Source organism: Nerophis lumbriciformis, linkage group LG21 (assembly GCF_033978685.3).
Source record: "Nerophis lumbriciformis linkage group LG21, RoL_Nlum_v2.1, whole genome shotgun sequence".
Taxonomy (NCBI): domain Eukaryota; kingdom Metazoa; phylum Chordata; class Actinopteri; order Syngnathiformes; family Syngnathidae; genus Nerophis; species Nerophis lumbriciformis.
In genome coordinates, this window is record NC_084568.2 from 15,199,860 (window position 1) to 15,214,474 (window position 14,615).

Genomic DNA, 14,615 nt, shown 5'->3' on the forward strand with positions numbered 1-14,615 from the left:
TCACTAAAAGTCTGTGGACACTTGAAAAGTTCTCAACAAAGTACATTTTACAATAAGTAGCAACAATCAAAAATATAGCAAAATGAAAGCAGTAGAAAATGGATAGATGGATGGATATAATGTAAAAATATATGTTAATACTAATTAATCATAACACAGATTGGTTCTTAAATGTATGTATACATTTTTTTACCATTTTTAAAGAAAATCATGTCATCATAGAAAATTATGCAAATTACACGATGACGTCAGGGTGACCATGTCCCCACCACACCCCCACAGCCACAGGTATCTTGGCAATCTAGGGCAAGCCCTACACACGTCTAGAAAATACAGTATTGAGTGGTGCGTGTGTATTACTCACCCGAGTTCATAAGCTTCCACAGTTGGTCTACCAGAGCTTCATCACACAAAGTTGATTCTGTTTTCTTGGTGAAAGGTGGGTTCTTACAAAGCATGGCCAGGATCTTATGTCTGAGAGAAGAACATGTTCAAAATGTACATGAGGCATCTTTTCTTATACATGTGGCGTCAACGCTACATCCAAACCTTCAAAGAAACAAAGACTTCCTGCTCGCCACTTTGTAGGGATGTGTATTTCTTTCTGAAGCTAAAACTCTTGATGATACGCTGAGGAATGAAGGAGTTGTGCACAGCAGCTTCGCTTTTACTCCATTTAGACAAATGTTCTGTACTGTAATACACATAGTACTACAGTCTATACCATAGGTACTACAGTAAAAGGTTTCTCATTGTCATCCCATTGGGTTGAGTTTTTTCTTGCCCTGATGTGAGATCTGAGCCGAGGATGTCGTTGTGGCTTGTCCAGCCCTTTGATACACTCGTGATATAGGGCTATATAAGTAAACATTGATTGAGTACTGTAAATAGAATACTAAAACGTACTATACTAAGCTACAATAATTAGAGTTGTGAATTTCTGGATACCTCATGATTCAATTATAAATCCATAAAACACGCATATTTAATATTATATTGTATATTATTAATATTAGTCTGTATATTATTAATGTGTAATCGATATATTAGATCATTAATACTATGTACAAAACCCAAAACCAATTAAGTTGGCACGTTGTGTAATTTGTAAATGAAAACAGAATACAATGATTTGCAAATCCTTTTCAACTTATATTCAATTGAATAGACTGCAAAGACAAGATATTTAATTTTCGAACTGAGAAACTTAATTTATTTTGCAAATAATCATTAACTTAGAATTTAATGGCAGCAACACATTGCAAAAAAGTTGGCACAGGGGCATTTTTACCACTGTGTTACATGGCCTTTCCTTTTAACAACACTCAGTAAACGTTTGGGAACTGAGGAGACCAATTTTTGAAGCTTTTCAGGTGGAATTATTTCCCATTCTTGCTTGATGTACAGCTTAAGTTGTTGTTCAACAGTCCGGGGTCTCCGTTGTGGTATTTTAGGCTTCATACTGCGCCACACATTTTTAATGGGAGACAGGTCTGGACTACAGGCAGGCCAGTCTAGTACCCGCACTCTTTTACTATGAAGCCACGCTGTTGTAACACGTACCTTGGCATTGTCTTGCTGAAATAAGCAAGGGCATCCATGATAACGTTGCTTGGATGGCAACATATGTTGCTCCAAAACCTGTATGTACCTTTCAGCATTAATGGTGCCTTCACAGATGTGTAAGTTACCTATGCTTTGGGCACTAATATTTATTTACGATTTACACAACGTGCCAACTTCACTGGTTTTGGGTTTTGTATATACGCACATGTATAAACACACATATACCGGTACAGGTAAAAGCCAGTAAATTAGAATATTTGGAAAAACTTGATTTATTTCAGTAATTGCATTCAAAAGGTGTAACTTGTACATTATATTTATTCATTGCACACAGACTGATGCATTCAAATGTTTATTTAATTTAATTTTGATGATTTGAAGTGGCAACAAATGAAAATCCAAAATTCCGTGTGTCACAAAATTAGAATATTACTTAAGGCTAATACAAAAAAGGGATTTTTAGAAATGTTGGCCAACTGAAAAGTATGAAAATGAAAAATATGAGCATGTACAATACTCAATACTTGGTTGGAGCTCCTTTTGCCTCAATTACTGCGTTAATGCGGCGTGGCATGGAGTCGATGAGTTTCTGGCACTGCTCAGGTGTTATGAGAGCCCAGGTTGCTCTGATAGTGGCCTTCAACTCTTCTGCGTTTTTGGGTCTGGCATTCTGCATCTTCCTTTTCACAATACCCCACAGATTTTCAATGGGGCTAAGGTCAGGGGAGTTGGCGGGCCAATTTAGAACAGAAATACCATGGTCCGTAAACCAGGCACGGGTAGATTTTGCGCTGTGTGCAGGCGCCAAGTCCTGTTGGAACTTGAAATCTCCATCTCCATAGAGCAGGTCAGCAGCAGGAAGCATGAAGTGCTCTAAAACTTGCTGGTAGACGGCTGCGTTGACCCTGGATCTCAGGAAACAGAGTGGACCGACACCAGCAGATGACATGGCACCCCAAACCATCACTGATGGTGGAAACTTTACACTAGACTTCAGGCAACGTGGATCCTGTGCCTCTCCTGTCTTCCTCCAGACTCTGGGACCTCGATTTCCAAAGGAAATGCAAAATTTGCATGGTTGGGTGATGGTTTGGGGTGCCATGTCATCTGCTGGTGTCGGTCCACTCTGTTTCCTGAGATCCAGGGTCAACGCAGCCGTCTACCAGCAAGTTTTAGAGCACTTCATGCTTCCTGCTGCTGACCTGCTCTATGGAGATGGAGATTTCAAGTTCCAACAGGACTTGGCGCCTGCACACAGCGCAAAATCTACCCGTGCCTGGTTTACGGACCATGGTATTTCTGTTCTAAATTGGCCCGCCAACTCCCCTGACCTTAGCCCCATAGAAAATCTGTGGGGTATTGTGAAAAGGAAGATGCAGAATGCCAGACCCAAAAACGCAGAAGAGTTGAAGGCCACTATCAGAGCAACCTGGGCTCTCATAACACCTGAGCAGTGCCAGAAACTCATCGACTCCATGCCACGCCGCATTAACGCAGTAATTGAGGCAAAAGGAGCTCCAACCAAGTATTGAGTATTGTACATGCTCATATTTTTCATTTTCATACTTTTCAGTTGGCCAACATTTCTAAAAATCCCTTTTTTGTATTAGCCTTAAGTAATATTCTAATTTTGTGACACACGGAATTTTGGATTTTCATTTGTTGCCACTTCAAATCATCAAAATTAAATGAAATAAACATTTGAATGCATCAGTCTGTGTGCAATGAATAAATATAATGTACAAGTTACACCTTTTGAATGCAATTACTGAAATAAATCAAGTTTTTCAAAATATTCTAATTTACTGGCTTTTACCTGTATATACACACTGTATATATATATTTACATATACATATACATATATATATATATATATATATATATATATATATATATATATATAAAAAATGTGTTAATGACATAATGTAAACAGAGTATGTCATACAAGCAATAATATGATACTGACATAATGTTGATAAAGGATTTCATACCAGTAATAATTTGTTACTGACATAATAAGAGTAAATCATAAGTGTAATAACATACTGTATTACTGACAATGTTACTGACTGATATTAAGGTCAACATAAGAGCAATACTATTACACTGACGTAATATTAATAGAGCATATCATAAGAGTACTGGTAATAAAGTGTTACTGCCATAATACCGTAATAATAGAGTACATTATAAAAGTTATGATTGGTTACTGGCATAACATGAATAGAGCATATCATAGGAGTAAAAATATGTTACTGAGATATTGTTAATAAAGTATATAATAAGAGTAATATGTTACCAACATATTATTAATAGAGCATATCATAAGAGTAATAATATGTTACTGACATAATATACTGTACATAACTACATTATGTTACTGACATTATATTAATAGAGTACTTTAGAGTAATACTGTGTTACTGACATAATATTAAGAAAGTACATAATCAGATGATGTTACTGATATAATAATAAAGTACATAAGAGTAATACTGTGTTACTGACATAATATTAAGAGAGTACATAATTAGATTATGTTACTGATATAATAATAAAGTACATAAGAGTAATACTGTGTTACTGACATAATATTAATAGAGTACATAAGAGTAATACTATGTTACTGACATACAATGTCATTAAATTAAATTAAATGAGAGTACATAAGAGTAATACTATGTTACTGACATAATATAATACATTATAATATTTTTACAAATGATGACAGATGTGAACGAGAGCATGTATTGTGTGATGTGTGATGTGTCTGTGTGTCAATCAATCAATCAATCAATGTTTATTTATGTAGCCCTAAATCACGTGTAAATGAAGTGTGGTTGTAATGTATCAATTATAGGACATTTTATGACTTTTTTTAATTTGATTACATGCTATAGCATAATTGTATAGTTATAATTTAATTGCCTGTTTTTGTATATATTTAATTTAGATAACCAGGGACTGCAGTTGGAAATTAGCTATTTAGCTATAATCTGGTGCAGAACAAATATGTCTTTGAGCTTAATGTGTCTATGCATTGTCCCTTCAAATAAAGACTAAACTAAACAAGAGTAGAGTAATAATAGGTTACTGACCTGACATAATGAGATGGGTCACTCTGAACCAGACTGACCAGCCACTGTAATTCCACTGAGCTTCTTTCAACTAGAAAATAAATAGTAAACATGAGTACAGCCATATTAAAATGTATACATTACAGGTCCTGACTCAGTCCACAGGTTATTGTGTAAGTTCTAGGTACAGTTTAAGAATTGGAGTTATTGTTGGCAGTCAAGGTTACCAATGGGTGTGTCAAGTACTTGGTGAGTTCGAAGTATAATCCTTTGTTCAGACTTAATTCTCAGACAATGTTCTTTAGTACACAACAACACAATTGTCTAAGGAAATGTATTTTGTTGTGACCTCTGATAGAATGTGAGGTTTACTGGTGTGACATGAACCCAAGTTGGAAATCTACTCTTGATATCAGCTGGTTACCCTGTGTCTGACCTCTTGACAAGACATTAACTATCCACCTTGTTCAATTTCTATTATTCTCTGCCTTACTATCATTGTTCCGCAACGTGGATTTGATTGAATCTGGAACTTCGGTGGACTGATCATTCTGGACTCGAGATGATGATGTTCCTGCTGACTGTTCTTGGCATCATTACGCAGAGGATTGGAATTCTAGACTGCTCCCTTACTTTAATCACAATCATCTTTACCTTACCATGCATGGCGCTCCAGAGCAAATACAATTGATGTTTGTCTTGTATTTCTTACGTTTATCAAATATTAGTGCTCTCTTTCTCACAGGCCTCTGGTTATTCCTGTCGTGTGCATGGCCCTCATGTAACAAGCTTGCGTGCGCACAAAAACCGGAAAAGATGAGATGTATCAAGACTGACGTTGACGTGGAAATGTACGCTGCCTCACGGCAACTCCATAGCTGCCGTACGCACAATTCTACAGGCTGTGGATACTTAAGCGACACACAGGTGGTGCTGGGTAACAACTCACATAAAAAACGGCCAACTTTTACTCTTCAGACTGATTGGTGTCCATCAGAGACATTATGGCTTTAATATATCTGAATTTTAACTTGCATAGGCCATTTGATCGTACGTCCATTTTTAGTAGGCCCAAGGTCTACAATCTTGTCCCTGAGGTCAGCTCTTTGGTCTTGCCCATGGTGGTGTAGACGTTTGAATGTTTGACAGGTTATATTGAACACATATTGAGTTGAGATTAGGAGTACTTTCTTTAAGGGACAGGACTCATTTGTGGGTTTCTTGGACGCAAACACTGTGTCACAATGATTGCTGCTGGGTAGGGGATCAAATACTTACAGTATTTCCCTTAAATACACATTTATATTTATGATTTTAACATTCTGTTTCTCTGTTGAAACAAATCTAACATGGAAATAGAGAAGTCTTGACTAAGGATTTTCCTGGTCGAATCGGACTTGCTAGATTTTGCCAAAAGTCAATGATGAGTGAAATCTAGAGCATTGTCTTTTTTTTAAGTGATGATGTAGTACTGTATACTGATTGGTCTCTAGTAGTCAGTAACAACACATGGATGCAGATCGAGCCGCTGTTCGACACATCTTTCACAGTTAATAAAAGAAACGTATAAAATAAATAGCCTTACATTGACGTGAACAAAACAAGAGAGCTCATCTGTGACTAAAAAAAAACTAAACCACTGATAAACAGTAGAGATTTTTTGATTGAGTGAGGTCCTCGGCTAGTTAAACAAAGAACAAGCTAAGACAATGAAAAGATGTGTTATTGTTTGTGCTCTGTTTGCTCACGGCAGGTGCTGCAGTGCCCTTTCGTTTAGAACTTTCAACCGGAAGTACAATTGCCATTCAGTTTTCTAGCCGTCTTCAAGCAATGTTTGTAAGTTTTACAATATAATTAAAACTATTCTTACTTACTAAACCGTCCCATGTGAGATGTCTGCAGGAGTGTTTTCATGCATATTTGTACGTGGTATCATAATGTATTGAAGCTAGCGTTGTTAGCATTAGCTAATATGCTAACACGTTTACGAGTGTATGTGTTGGTATTATTAACTTACAATTGCATTCTTTTTGTATTGTTTCAGTTTAATAAATTCACCAAAACATCCCCATGGAGTTATTGAGTCTGTTTAGCTGATTGGAGAGCTTGCTTCTGCAGCTAGTGGTTCCATGACGATGACTTCTGTTCTGTTTGTTTTGCTCTTTTACTGCAGTGTTGCAGGAAACTATTAAGGCATGTAAATAAACATTTACACAATCTTTCTATGGTAATAACTCATTTTACAACGTATTTATCTAATTTATGGAAAAATATGTTTTCTTCTAAAGTTTAGAGGGTGCAGCTAATATACCTGTGTGCTCTATAGTCTGGAAAATACGGTAAATATTTTATAGGGGACAGACTTTGATCTGGTGATGAAAAAGCCAGTGTGAAAATGGCAGTATATGTGTGCACCATGCATCTTTTTTCTATGAAACCTCAAGTGTTAACAGTAACACCTTTTATGTCAACCATGTAGAAAACACATTGGTTATTTATACTTTATTCAAACAAGTGACAAACAAATGATCTCTCCATTCTTAATGTTGCTGTGCAATTGATTTTCTTCACAACTAATCAATGGCTTGTTTTCATTGGTCCTTTAAAAATGTTTTGTTGTCTAAAGACGAAGAAGGAGGCAGTACAGAAAAAAGACAAATTATGTCCACCATACTGCTTATGTTAGTTTCATTTTCTGAAAGAACATCTTACCTCTCGTATAGTCCACCAGAGCCTCCAAAGCAGCAACACGGACATCAACAAAGTGCCCATACTCTGCATAAGATCGAAAGAGTGATGCTTCACTTGGAATATGACCATTCTTCTGAAGTTCGCGAATGGCTTTAAGACAGCTGCGAACAAAAGGTGCATGAAAAGCTATTGGTCAGAATCAAAACTGAGGGTTTTAGACTTTGTCCTCCAATTATTTACATTACTGAATACTGAATGTATGCTAAAGCAATGGTCTTCAAATGTTTTTCACCAAGAACCACCTCAGAAAAAAAATTGGCTCTCCAAGTACCAACATTAAAATACAGTATTGTAGTAGGCCTAAGTATTCAGTAAAACATGGCAGAGGTTTTATTTAACAATTATATTTAATATTTGTTGCCACTGTAACCTTACACGCAGTTTGAACAGTAACACTGTGTTTGAATATTAGAAAATACAACACTGTACTTTAATCAAGTGATTCATGGCGTACTACTAGTGTTACACGTACACAGTTTGAGAATCGCTGTGCTAAATCATTGAACTTCCAGGATTTAGACCAGCAACACCTTTTACGAGCACTCATGCACGTATTTGACAAACACAAGCTCTGCAGCAATGCTGACAGAACTCATATGTCTATTTGATAAACAAGTTTTGCAGCACTCATGCGTCTATTTGACAAAAACGCTCTGGAGCAACACTAGCAGCGTTCATACGCCTATTTGACAACCAAGCTCTGCAGCAATGTTATCAGCGTTCATATGTCTATTTGACAAATGAAGTTGACACTGCATCAGTGCTGGCAGCACTCATACGTCAATTTGACAACCAAGCTCTGTAGCAATACTGGCAGCAATTATACGTCTACAGCAGTGGTTCTCAACCTTTTTTCAGTGATGTACCCCCTGTGAAATTATTTTTAATTCAAGTACCCCCTAATCAGAGCAAAACATTTTTGGTTGAAAAAAGAGATAAAGAAGTAAAATACAGCACTATGTCATCAGTTTTTTGATTTATTAAATTGTATAACAGTGCAAAATATTGCTCATTTGTAGTGGTCTTTCTTGAACTATTTGGAAAAAAAGATATAAAAATAATTAAAAACTTGTTGAAAAATAAACAAGCGATTCAATTATAAATAAAGATTTCTACACAGAAGTAATCATCAACTTAAAGTGCCCTCTTTGGGGATTGTAATAGAGATCCATCTGGATTCATGAACTTAATTCTAAACATTTCTTCACAAAAAAAGAAATCTTTAACATCAATATTTATGGAACATGTCCACAAAAAATCTCACTGTCAACACTGAATATTGCATTGTTGCATTGTAATGAATGGAATAGCCTACTTGATTTGATGTTCAGTTTATGAACTTACATTCATATTTTGTTGAAGTATTATTCAATAAATATATTTATAAAGGATTTTTGAATTGTTGCTATTTTTAGAATATTAAAAAAAAATCTCACGTACCCCTTGGCATACCTTCAAGTACCCCAGGGGTACGCGTACCCCCATTTGAGAACCACTGGTCTACAGTATTGGACAAACACAAGCTCTGCAGCACTCATAGGTGGAGTTGACATGCACACTCTGCAGCACTACTGGCAGCACTCATATGTCTATTTTACAAACAATCTCTGCAGCACTGCTAACAGTGTTCATACATCTATTTGAAAAACAAGTTGTGCGGAAAGGCTAGCAGCATTCATACATCCATTTGACAAAACAACATTTGCAGCAATGTAAATGTATATTTGACAAACAAGCTCTACAGCAATGCTTGCAGCACTTATACATCTATAGTATTTGACAAACAACCTCTGCAGCACTCATATGTCTATTCAACAAACAAGCTCTGCAGCAATGCTGGCAGCACTCATACGGCTATTTGGCAAACAAGCTTTGCAGCAATACTGGCAGCACTTATACGTCTATTGTATTAGACAAACAACCTCTGCAGAACTCGTACGTCTATTCAACAAACAAGCTCTGCAGCAATGCTGGCAGCACTCATACGGCTATTTGGCAAACAAGCTCTGCAGCACTGTTGACAGCACTCATACGTCTATTTGACAACTAAGGTCTGCAGCAATGCTGGCAGCACTCATACGTCAATTTGACAAACAAGATTTGCAGTAATACTAGCAGCGTTCATACATCTATTTGATACACAAACACTGCAGGACTGCAGGCATCACTCATACTTCTATTTGACAAACAAGCTCTGTAGCACGGCTAACAGGGTTCATACATCTATATGACAAACAAGGCTAACAGCATTCATGTCCATTTGACAAGCAATGCTGGCAGCACTCACACATATATTTGAAAATCACAAGCTGTGCAGCAATGCTGGCAACGCTCATACGTATATTTGAGAAACAAGCTCTGCTGCAATGCTGGCAGCACTCCTACGTATATTTGACAAACAAAATCTGCATCAATGCTGGCAGCACTCCTACGTATATTTGACAAACAAAATATGCATCAATGCTGGCAGCACTCCTAAGTATATTTGACAGCCAAGCTCTGCAGCAATGTTGGCAGCGTTCATACGTCTCTTCGACAAATACCAGCTTTGGATAAGATGTCGAGCACATGTACTTCTTATGTGGATCGTTTTGGGGTTTTTTCTGAGTGGAGGTTGCGCTGTTGAAATGTTGTACAATCTTTCTTCCTTGTAGTCTACAATCGTCGGCTGAGCAAAAGACAGCACACTCTTACAACTTACCCATTATCGTATTATTGTTATGTATTTCACCTGCAAGACCAAGTGTTCCCAAGTACACTTTGACCACAGAAGAGTGTTTTCAAGCTCTGGCTTCTCCTTGGCGCTATCACCTATCAGTACACCTCTCAACTGAACCACACATTACATACAGTATAAAAATCTGATAACAAATTCATGTAACGTACACTTTACGCATCAGGCTTTGTGCACCTTTTCCATGGCCAAATTCAAGCACTTTTTAAGGACTTTCAAGATAAATTTTCCAGTTTTTCCAGTAGCCTTCAAAAGGCGAAAACCAGTGTGAATCAATCCATAGCCTTGTTGATAGAGGTCACCAAATGCTGAAAAATAGGGAAAATCTGCTAAAACCTAAGCCTAACATTGAACCAGCAGTTATCATTAACTGAATGGGGCATAGAAAATGAAGCGGTGTTTCTGTAGACTATTCAATGTAAATTGGTGTTTGCAAACGTTGTTTACTTGTTTGTTTGTATCATCATCATCATCATTCATGTATACATCATTCCTTACAAGAAATAACATTAATTATTATTGTTTACTTGTTTATTTGTATCATAATTCATGCATACATCATGTTCATTAAAATGACAACCTCCTGGCATGATGGACCAATGCACCACTGTCCTCTTGGGGGCGACATATAGCCTTATATATGGCTCTGGCATGACAACAACCTAATGTAAGGGCTCGTGCAAAGCCAACAGATATAACGTGTAGCTTTCATTTTTAAGGAAACTTATTTCATTTATTTCCATTTTATAATCAGCCTATTGAGTCAGACTGCCGAGAAAACATTTACAAGCACTTCACCCAAAATTTCAGCATTTTTCAAACCTTGAAAACACAACATTCAAATCCAAGCATTTTCAAGGTTTTTAAGCACTCGTACAAACCCTGAAGCATGTACAAATACATTCCTATTGTCATGAGACAAACACAGTTCATGTCAAATGTTGTGATTATGTACCTGATAGTAATTGTGTTCCTGTAGCTTGGCAAGAGTTTTTCCATGTTGAGGAATCGGGTAATCTCCTCCAGTATGAGATGTACATCAGCGTTTAAATTGTCCACTGTACGCATGTCGTTGTTGATGCTGATGGCCGGCGTCAGGGAGTTGGTCAATGCTTCAATCAGTTCCGCGCGGTAGTAATTGTCTGAGAACTGAACAAAAAACATCTCATGAGAACTTGTGCAGTTACTAGACAGTCTTAAACAGTCAAATAATGATTGCTGTATCAGGTTGCAGGAATAAAAATGTCTTTACTTTGTTTTTCCTGTTGTCATTGTACTTGATGAGGTCCAGGATAAAGTTGAGGACATCTCTGGGACAGAGATTCTGGACATCACGGAGTAATGCCATGGCAACAGGCATCGTCTGACAAGCAACACAATTCCATCAGATACAAATGACGAAAAGTGTTTTGTTTTTTTAAACATTCACATTTGATACACTGTGCTGATTTCAAATTACCGTAAATCATGAACTATAGATCCCAATGGTTGTAATCTGTGCTTTTGAGGGATTTATGGGTTGTTATGGTAACACTGGGACTAAGGCACAGCAGAGTTTGTTTACAAAGAAGCCAGGGCGAGTGTCGGGGACAGACACGGAAGCGGATTAAAATTCTGCACATTTTCACATGCCGTAAATACCGGACTATAAGCACCTACTTTTTTTCCTACAATTTGAACCTTGCGGCTCATAAAACGGTGCGGTTAATTTACGGATTTTACTGTCTTACTGTCATTTTTGTGGCAAAGCTATTAAAAACAACACACTCGGGCCTGATTTACTAAAGTACTAAAACACGTGCAAACTTGATAGCACACGCAAAGCTGATTTACTAAACGTGTGCAAAGTGGTTTGTGTCTGTTAAGTGAGCAGAATTAGGCGTGCAATCCATTTTGTGTGTCTGTCTTCATTATAATGCAAAATACATGCTGATCATCAAAGGGGCTACAATACTGTGAGGAGAAGATGCAAATATAATTAATTAGCGCGAGCAATGTGATTTTTGAACACTCGTCACCGTTTTATGAGCATTTTTATTTTTTAAACAGACAGTTCCACACACGGCTGTGCTCGCGCTGCAAAGACAAACGATGGACAGTCGAGAGTCATACGTGTGTCGACATTTTGGACGGTCAGAAATAAAACATACATGACATTGTCTATTCAGCAACATCATTTCATAATTTTATAGCTGCTAAAGAACCTAAAGGGCTGATTAAAACAAATTCAATTGATGCGTTTTGGTGTCTCTAAGTATTTTTAGTGACGTTAATTTTTTTTCGAGTAGAACATGTATTATTAAATTTTTCTTATATGAAGTATGTATTTTTTACGTCTTGAGCGGAGTAAGTGCAGCTTCTCTCAAAACAGCGCACCTTCAGCTGAAAAAAAAAATTGTGGTTTCAATGTAGATGCACTGCACGACTGCTTTTAAAATACCCCCCAAAAAGTGGTAGATGTCTACTGCATGTTTGAAAACATTGCTAACGCCACAGGTAGGAGCATGATAACATGAATGTGCAGTAAATGAGTGTCCTCAAATTAAATAAGGCGGTCTGCACCATTTTTGACTTGTCCGCGTAGTGTTGGTCGATCGCACGCAACACACCCACTAACAGTACACGCTATTTTATAGATTGCATGCGATGTTTAGAACGGTAAACCAGGCCCTACGACATTTGTGTATCACAAGCAATCACTTGCAAGACATCCAACAAATTATTTCATGCATGTTTTAACCTTACCTTCTGCAGGAAGTAGCTCTGGAAGTTGATGAAGTTGTTGGTCTTGACAATATTGGGGCAGCTCTTGCAGCAGAACATTCTGGTGAACAAGGACTTCATAGCTGGTGGACCCTGCCATGTGCTCACCATAGCATTGGCGATCTGAAAGTATTATGTCAACAGAGGAACAAGGACCACATTAAAAGCCTTTTTATTGATATTTCTACATACTTCTATTGTATAATGACTTGTGCATTTCAACCATCTCACCATCCTTTTCTATGTGCCTTTTGGCAACACAGGTGAGATGGAGTCTATCCCAGCTGAAGCGGGGTACACGCTCCACTGGTTAAAGGCAAAAATTATCAAAATAAACGTTATGAATTCATCAGTATCAACTTGCCATATCTGATTTGTTGCATTTGCATGTTTCTTTTAAGACCACAGCTTATTAGCAACTTTAAAGAAAAAGGCTCTAACATTCAGATAAACAAACAGTACAGATGGGATGGTCTTAAAGCAAAGAAGACCATCAAATGTGACTATTTAAAAAAAAGGGTGTCCAAACGTTTCTTTGCCAATGGCCACATACAGAGAAATTAAAGGATGGAGGGGACTGTTTGGTATTATTTATTTTTCTTTATTTTATTTTCTATTACGGCTGTCAAAGTCGAAATAAAGCTTACTTTAACGGCACTATTTTGTTTATCGCGCGATTAACGTGCGTCCTGTGTGAACCTGCAGTCCATTCTTTTGCAGTGGAAAAGCAGCTGCATTCCAGCTGATGTTGAATCGCAGGAACAAATATGAAGCAGAAATGGACAAAGAAAAAGCTTTGAAACTCAGGTGGATCTCTCTTCTAGTCCATTAGACATCCTGCCCACAACTTTGTTAAAAAAGGTTTGTAGCACTGTTGGTCTCCATAATTAATTGCTCCCTGGTTTCTTACCGTCCTAATTCAAGAAGGCAGTGTTCAGTTACTTTAGTGGTGTCCAAACTTTTTGACTGGGGGGCCACATCGGAAAAAAAAAATGTGGCTATAATTTTATATATAAATATATACAGTATATATATATATATATATATAGTATATACAGTATATATATATATATATATATATATATATATATATATATATATATATATATATATATATATATATATATATATATATACATACATACACACACATACATACATACCAGTGACGTGCAGTCACTAGAGGCAGGTGAGGCGGGGCCTCACCTGCCATCATGGAAAGAAAAAAAATGTAAAAAGAAAAAAAATTAATTAAATTGTTATATGTATCCAGTGATTATACTATAAAGTTATTTTCCATTTAACTTCACCAGTTTTAGATTATTTTTATTCAAAATCGCTGAATTTTCACATTTGCCGTTCAAATACTGAAAAGAGACGGTGCGGTGATCAGCAGCCAGTTGAGGCACGTCACTCAGTGCCTCAACATGGAATCCGGACTCGGCTAACGGCTGGCCTGCTGTGCAGTGAGACTGTATTGCTATATGCATTATATTATACATTTCCATAGTTTAGTTAGCTGAGGTATATAATGTACAGTGTATTTTGTCAACAACTGTATGTGTGTAACGTATTTCTTGTGCTGAGCGATCATAAAACGGCTGCAAAAGACGCACTGGCTGAGGCTCCAGTAGCCCCGCCTCCTGCACCCCCGCCGTAGAATTGTTATATCAACTAAAGCCCACACTTAAACTTTCCACGTGCAAGATTTAATCTATTTAAA

The 14,615-nt window shown here is 37.1% G+C and overlaps 1 protein-coding gene across 1 annotated transcript in view; it reads right to left on the reverse strand.

The window, feature by feature from the left end:
- taf2 (TAF2 RNA polymerase II, TATA box binding protein (TBP)-associated factor) overlaps positions 1–14,615 on the reverse strand; it is a 73,467-nt gene that overhangs the window by 8,448 nt on the left and 50,404 nt on the right. The window contains exons 19-24 of the mRNA XM_061982869.2: positions 12,875–13,015; positions 11,382–11,492; positions 11,085–11,278; positions 7,357–7,496; positions 4,666–4,735; positions 365–474 (exon numbers count right to left, since the gene is read on the reverse strand). Of these exons, the coding sequence (XP_061838853.1) occupies positions 365–474; positions 4,666–4,735; positions 7,357–7,496; positions 11,085–11,278; positions 11,382–11,492; positions 12,875–13,015 (766 nt within the window). The remainder of the gene's footprint in view (positions 1–364; positions 475–4,665; positions 4,736–7,356; positions 7,497–11,084; positions 11,279–11,381; positions 11,493–12,874; positions 13,016–14,615) is intronic.